This window comes from Nanorana parkeri, unplaced genomic scaffold (genome assembly GCF_000935625.1).
Source record: "Nanorana parkeri isolate BGI_ZX_2015 unplaced genomic scaffold, ASM93562v1 scaffold173, whole genome shotgun sequence".
In the NCBI taxonomy this organism is placed as follows: Eukaryota; Metazoa; Chordata; class Amphibia; order Anura; family Dicroglossidae; genus Nanorana; species Nanorana parkeri.
Window position 1 is genome coordinate 180012 of NW_017306441.1, and position 8135 is coordinate 188146.

Genomic DNA, 8135 nt, shown 5'->3' on the forward strand with positions numbered 1-8135 from the left:
TTCCTTTCTGGGTTCTAGCTTTAAATTATTATAGAATGTATTTTAGGACCTGTCATATTCCAGGAAAGATATGAAATCTAGTGGCTGTGGAGATATAATACTGGCATTTAAATACATAAGGTCAACTAGATGTCCAATATTAGATGGTCCTTTGTCTTGCAGCCTAATTTACTGAGATATTTAAATATTAATTGACCACCTTATTTTTTCTCAGGACTAAACGGGTATTGGGTATGACCCCTGGGGAGACAGAACTAAAAGAACTGGAGTCTTATCGGACCAATGATAAATACATCCTACAATCCAAAGAGAAACAGCTGGCAGAGCGCCTACTGGGCAAGCTGGATGATATGCAGTGAGTATACGTAAAACTGGAGTAGATGGGAGGGGGTGTACTGTTTTGAGGTGTCTGATGATTACTCAAAATCAGCGGTGGGCAGCCACCTACGTTTTTATGGACCTCCCAACTCCCAGGTGACCCCCACTTCTCACACTGTGTCACCCTGAGCAAAGGGGGTCCTTCAAGGGGGGGTCCTGAAACTTTTGCGTAGTGAACTGTGTGAAGTGTTGGCAATAAATTATTGAAACATATTCTGTGGAACTTTTGCTGACCAGACAACGCAGGACCTTGCATATGCCGATGGCACTGATATGCTGCACGAGCTCGAGGAAGGCCTTATAAGACTAGAATGAGGAAGGGGTGGGCTGGAAGGTGAACTGTGCCAAAAGCAAAAAGACGTTTTCATCTGGAAAATGATGTGACGGGAAAGATAGAACCCTTCACTTCAATGAAGCCAATTATGAACGCTGTCAGAGCTTTAAGAACCATGGGTCAGTGATTAAAGAGGATACTTGCGTGAGAAAAGAAATTCAAGCTAGTCCTAACTTTTTTTTTTTTTCTTTTAGATGTGACTAGAGTGGGGAAGGATTAGAAGTTCGATTTGGGCTTTTGTTACTTTGATTTCTCTTCATTGAGGTTCTAGGTTTTCCCCATTACACTGAAACAAAAATAAATGATTTATTTTTGTCCATGGAGGAGCAGAGGAGGGCATATACTATCAGGTTATACTGCTGCCTACAGGAGGTTTGGACACTGCCAAACAAAACAAAAATCTGTAGACCAGCCCAGGAAAACACCATCTACCCAGCATACCTTAAGTTTTTTTGCTAGTGGAGGATGGATATCTTTTCCCCAGCTCTCCTGGGTAACGTCTAACCATTTTTTCCTAGCATTGGTTTGCTGATGGACTGCTTTTGTATGTCTTGACACTGGATGACATCCTGGTCCCTCAATGGACGAGAGAGAAAATAGGATTTTTGTACTCTACTCCCTTTCTGTAAAATCCCTTTCTTGGGGTTCATTGAAGGACATAGGTCCTGTGTTTATGGTCATTCTCTGGTACTACTTACAAACTGAGGCATGCTCGGAATAAGAGGGTTTATCCTGGGCTGGCCTACAGATTTTTTGTTTTTGTTTGCCAGTGTCCTATCCTCCTGTAGGTTGGCGTATAACCTGACAAAATATGAATTCCTTGATCCACAATGGACTCCAAGAAAAACATTTTACAGTGATTAAATAAAATCCATATATGGTTCCTTTTACTGTCCCCATCAAACAGATTTCCCATCACTTCTTGTTTTCTGATCCCCTGGAACAAGAAGTGAGAGAATATCTCCCCAAAAAGGATACAGGCATAAATAACCCTTTTCAATTACAAATATTAAAGTCATGAGTTAAATCGTAAAAATACATTCAAGTACACTAACTATGAACAGCAATGTAACTTATTTATGCATCACTCTGCTGAAGATACTCAAATCATCTCTGAATTGGTGCTGACACTGTCCTTCCTTCTGGAGGGTGGCTATTTTTTTTCCCCATGGGCCCTGTGTGTGCTGTAAAGTAGTCACCGCTCCAATCTGGATAAAAACGGTAAAAATGGCGAGCGCACAACTGATGTGGAATGTGGTAAGAGAAATAGATATGTTTAAAACCAATTTTAATGTTAAAACAATTTTAAACCAATTTTGAAATAATGTTAAAACAATCTGGGGTGAGCAAGCTTCTTGTTCAGGGGGAGGAACCCTGTAGGCATATGAAAAAAGGAGGGTGGAAAGAAGCGCTGCAACCCTGGGATTTTTTTGGGTAGTACAGATAAAAACTTTAAAATCAATATTTGACTGAAAACTCACTGTTTGGACAGACAAGATGAGGTCTTGCAGTTGAGGAGTGGAGGCTGTATGGATCGCTCAGCGGTATCTATGGCCGGTCTGTGTGGGTATGAAGAATGGGCTACATCGTCAATAGGCAGTTCATAGATGTTCCCTGGTGGTTATTGTACCTGGGGGGTCCGTTGGGACAGAGTGAACTGTGCTGGTGAACGTGGCACTCACCGTCAGGTGCAATGAGAGCTCAGCTGGCCAGGCTGCCTCTCGTCGGCTGAACGGGAGCAGGAATGCAGCTGTAGATCGGTATCGCAATGGATCTGCGATCGTGGAGGAAATGTTGTGGGGGATTGATGTGAAGGTGATGGACACTGCGGTCCGTGAGGAGAAGGGTTTGGCTACGCGTTTCGAGGTTCAGGACCTCTTTGTCAAGCCAGAAGTGGTTCACTTCTCCAATCTGACTCCCGGGATGGACTACAATCTCATGTTTAGTTTAATCATTTGTATTGAGATTGTAGTCCATCACAGGAGTGAGCTTGGAGCGGTGGCTACTTTACAACACACTCAGGGGCCATGGGGAACAAAAGTAGCCCCCCTCCAGTAGGAAGGACAGTGTCAGCACCAATTCAGAGATGATTTGAGGATCTACAGCCGAGTGATACACAAATAAGATACATTTACATTAATAGTTAAGGTACTTTAATGCATTTTTATGATTTAACTCCTGACTTTAGTGTCACTTGAAATAAAGGCAGTGACTTACCCGCTTTTGTAACCAGAGTTCTTTGACACCCAGACCACATTTTACAGCCTCTATATGGGTTCATTCCCTTGACTATAACTAATTTGCATATCTAAATAACCTTTACTTTTTTTTATTATGCTTTAATGTTTTAATAATTCCCTACTTTGGCTTACTATATGCTTTAAAATGTAAAAAAAATGCAATTTGCCCCATAATCGCTTATAATAATCTTCTAAACTCTTTTAATTATCTTATTTTATTATTCTTTATTAGTTTTATACAAAATGCTGTCAAAGTGCATCTCTCTCTGCACAGCACAATGACGGTTGAGCTGGCAGATTTGTGTTGAAAACAAACCTTTGTTAACACGTTGGCTGTCCTAGTGAATACATGATCGGCAACCAGGTCCGTAACTACAGATCATGGGGCTCCATAGCAAAAATTACCTTTCTCTGAGCTGTGATTTACAATGCCAAGATCCCAAACACTCCTCTTGTGCATCTTTACATGGGATCAGAGAGTTGTCATCAACTCCAACCCCTCCTACCCTTAATGATGCAGTACTGTATTATCTTCACATGCTCTATGTTTAATTTGTCTCAACAACCTAATGGGGCCCCCTGTCAACACCCCCAGGCCCCATAGTAGCCGCCTGGGCTGCTATGGCTATAGTTACGCCACTGTCAGCAACCCATCAGAGCGAGGCTTTGTAGTGCCCACTGCCTACTCCTGTGATCCATGAATCCTCCTCGTCACAGTTATATAGTTCCTATATCTTTGTGAAGCAACAACATAACACACAGTGCTTTATCGAGTACAACTTTGGAATTATTTCTTCTTTTGCTCGGCAACGTTTCCTGTGCCCTTTTAAGTCCCGAGGGCAGGGACTGATGTGAATGTGCACTGGGTAAAATTGTCAGCGCTATATAAATAGCAATAATAATAAGTAATGCAGTGTGTCTGTCTACAAGCCAAATGTGCTGCATGTGAAACATGGTTCTTTCTTACAATGCTTTGCAGCTCCTTGGCGTGGCATGCCCACTTAGAAAGTACATTTGTTACTTAGGCTTGTGAATGAAGTAAAGCTAAGTGAAAATGTGCAAAACAAATATCCAATCATGTGCAAGGAGACTTAAAAAAAAAAAATAGAATTTTGCTTGAACATGATTGTGGTAATTCACTAAGCTGAATCTTCAAATACCACGCTTTAAACCACGCATATGACTTCTAGTTCCTGTATGCTCTGCATATAAACCAATGCTTGATAGCTAAATATGTGAAACACAAACAGAACAGAGTGCACCAGACAGCACAGATAAAACTTTATTTTTTTTATTATTAGATAATTCTTTAATTACAATTTTCATTTACAATACAGTACAGGCAGTCCCCGGGTTACTAACAAGATAGGGACTGTAGGTGTGTTCTTAAGTTGAATTTGTATGTAAGTTGGAACAGGTACATTTTTTAAGTGTAACTCCAGTTAACATTTTTTTTTTTTTTTGGATAGCATCGGGAAGTGTTAACCCCCTGTAAAGTTTGTTTTGCTGTGTGTGCCCCTGTTCAGAAGATTTCACCTCACTTTCTGTCCCTGTGACAATTGGATTTTGAAAATTTTGGGTTGTCATGGAAACAAGTATTGGTTATAAAGCTTCAGTGGAGACACCTTTTTCCCATGATCACTCTTACAGGAGTGGATTTCCCTTCCTAGAGGTAGATTTCCTTTCATTTCCTGTTGTCTCAAGGACAGGAAGTGAGATTAAATCTTTCTAATGAGGATACAGACAGCAGTTAAAACCTCAGTGACCCGGAAGAAGAGGCGGCCACCCCTCGTCTGCACGTCTAACAAAAGCCAACTTCCTGTAATGTACGCATAGTACTATGAACCAGACCCAAAAAGGCAGTTACTCCTCGTCGGCTCGAGCGCGGTAGCATTACAACTACCCCTGCTGTACAGTAATAGCCGCCGTTTGTAAGTAGGAGTCGTATGTAAGTCGGATGTATGTAACTCGGGGACTGCCTGTATACCATAATACCACAATACAAACTTCTTTTAATAAATAGATGGTACACTTTCAAACAATGGCTTGGATGAGGGTAAGGCATTATGGATAACCACCTACTGCAGAAAACCAGTTCACAGAGACCATTGCTACATCAAACTGTCACTTATTCCATCCTTTGCTCTTTTCCTCTTCTGTTGCCGGCTGCCAAGGACAGTTTGATGTAGCAATGGTTGCTGTGAACTGGTTTTCTGCAGAAGATGGTTTGCACTTGGTTACCCGCTCCTATCCAAGCCATTGTTTGTAGGGGTATCTTTTATCTATTTATCCGGTGCACTCTGTTCTTGTTTCACATATTCTCTCAGCTAAGTGCAAGTTCCCTTTGCAAAGTGAACACACGCTACTCCTCTAGTGAATCAACCCTACAGTCTTTGTTCATGGTGCTCTGCAGTACAGAGTTTGCTTCATCCTATGCCTCACAGTAATTCTCTTCCTATGCTCTCTGGCTATATTGCATTTACTGTATTATATCTCTTGTGCAAAATACACCTAACCTCTTTTTTTATGTTATTAACGACTTTCTTGCATGGACCTTTTACTTTTATATGTTCTGTACCACCCTTTCCCTACAATGCTTTCTTTGTTCGGTGCTCTAAAGCCATCTATATTGCCTTATCCCATGTTCCCTGCTCCAGATGTGCAGCTATTTTTAGCTCCGGTCAGCCAGTCTACCAGCCCTGGCTGGGAATATTGGAACCTCACATTAACCCATCCCCCCACCCTTTGGGAACCCACTCTATGAATAGGACTGTGCCTGTCCCACCAAACTTCCATCATTGACACTTTCACTGCCTCGGGTCTCCAGCAGTCTGTGCACTTTACAGAACTGCCAGGTCTTCCATCTGCCAAAGAGTTAACACTCAGGAAGCGGCCTTGGGAAGTGTCCACAATCCCAGTTCCCTGCCTTTAACATAAAACATCTGTCTGTGAGTCTTTCTATATGTTGCATCATGCTGTAGCGTGATAGGGTATATAAGCCCAGTCTCCAGCTATTGTCTTAACTCGCAGTCTGTGGACTTGGAAACACTTGTGCAGCGTCTTGTACGATGGTCAACGGGACATTCTTTGCCAATCTCACACATGCTAGACATGATCTTCTGTGGGTGAGTGTCCAGGTCGGATGAGGGGGTAGCAAGCAGTGGGGATTAAAACCCAGAACAATGGTCTTGCATATTAAAGTTAAGCTTTCCTAAGAGATATACTAGGGTAGCCTTTGCTGACCTCCTTCAGAAAAGTCTAGTTTCCTGGCTGTTATCCTGAACCTCTTGGCTTCTAATACTTTAAGTCACTGGCATGCAATACGTATGCAGATAAGAAAGACATTCTTGTCAGCATGCTTGTTGTGGGTTAGTGACTCCCAAGTATTGACGCATAATAGTTAACAAGAAGGAACATTTGCAAATTGCTAAATTACCAATGGCAGCCTTTGTGATTCTCTCTTAACAAGAGTTCCCTTTTAAAGGTTCTGCACAGGTAAAAATGGTATTACAGTTTGGGGTGGCGTGTTGCATGTTAAATCATATGCTGTGTCCTTCTGTCAGGAACTGTGGTGGTCAATACTTGTGCACCCCGAGTGCTCAGCTCCACCTACCTGTGCAGACTATCTAAATGACTTGTTTTAGAGGAGTGAAGAATTCCATTTGGGGTGGCTGATTGCTAGAGTCTCTAGTAGATATAAGAAACCTGTGGGTCATTTAGTCAGTCAGCATCTACCTGCATGTGAAATAAGGAGTTTGCATGTTCTCCCTGTGCTTACGTGGGTTTCCTCCGGGTACTCCGGTTTCCTCCCACACTCCAAAGACATGCTGATAGGTTAATTGGACATGGGGACCATACATTGTAAGCTCCTTGAGGGCAGGGATTGATGTGAATGTGCAACTGTGTAAGGGCGCTCTGTAAATTGTTGGCGCTCTATAAATACCATTAATAAAAATAAATATCGTTAGATTTTTTTTGACTTTTTTTTTTAACCATGCCAAGAACAAAATAAGAATGCATTTACCTATAGTAATAAATCAGCATTTATTGAGCTGCTGAAAACATGGTTCTGATTGGTTGCCGTGGGTAAATCTGTGATTCCTCACACTGCTAGAGTTTACAATAGATATAGGAAGCCGGTGGGTAATTCAATTAGTCCACATCTACCTGTGCCTGAACTAGTGGTGAATTTTTGGACTTCCCCCTTTAACAGTGCAAAAAAGAGTAGAGCGGATTTACCTATAGTAACAAATCACAAGTCATAAGTTCAAGCTTTCACTGAATTTCTGGAAGTTGGGTTTTGATCAGTTGCCATGCGTAATTGCATTCTGGGGCTCGTCATACTGCCTACAAAGTAGCAACATAAAATCGATCCATCTTTTAAAAATTAACTTGACTCCTTCCTCCTCTAACATTCATAAGATGTGTGTCCTATGATAAAACTGAGCCACTGAAAATGATGAGACATCCATACGTATGTAGTTTTATGTTTAAAGTGTTACGTTTAAAAAAGTACCTTAACTCTCAAAAAAAAAAAAAAAACCTGGTGTCAAAGACCTCTGGTCACAAAAGCGGATAAGTAAAAGTAAAGAGAACTTACTGCCTTTATTTAAAGTGACACTAAAGTCAGGAGTTAAATCATAAAAATGCATTAAAGTACCTTAACTATTAACAAAAATGTATCTTATTTGTGTATCACTCGGCTGTAGATCCTCCAATCATCTCTGAATTGGTGCTGACACTGTCCTTCCTTCTGTGTTCCCTATGGTCCCTGTGTGTGTGTTGTAAAGTAGCCATTGCTCCAAGCTCACTCCCGATATCAATACACATTAGGTTTAGTTTACGAATGTGTATTGAGATTGTAGTCCATCATGGGAGCGAGCTTGGTGAGGTGACTACTTTATAACACAAGCACCATGGGGAACAAACGTAGCCCCCACCCCTCCAGAAGGAAGGACAGTGTCAGCACCGATTCAGAGATGATTTGAGGATCTCCAGACGGGTGACACACAAATAAGATACATTTTTGTTAATAGTTAGGGTACTTGAATGCTTTTTCTTAGATTTAATGCCTGAGTCCTGGAGTCACTTATAAGTTTTGTGCAGATGTAGAGAAATGTTTTTTAGATAATGTGATTATATAATCGGGATACATTTGCACATTTTATAAAATGGTACTTGAA

General features: G+C 41.3%; 1 protein-coding gene across 1 annotated transcript in view; it reads left to right on the plus strand.

Annotated features, from left to right (window-relative positions):
- The window catches only part of ARHGEF1 (Rho guanine nucleotide exchange factor 1), a 74134-nt gene that overhangs the window by 16464 nt on the left and 49535 nt on the right, over positions 1-8135 (plus strand). Inside the window, exon 7 of the mRNA XM_018554773.1 lies at positions 215-355. Within this exon, the coding sequence (XP_018410275.1) occupies positions 215-355 (141 nt within the window). The remainder of the gene's footprint in view (positions 1-214; positions 356-8135) is intronic.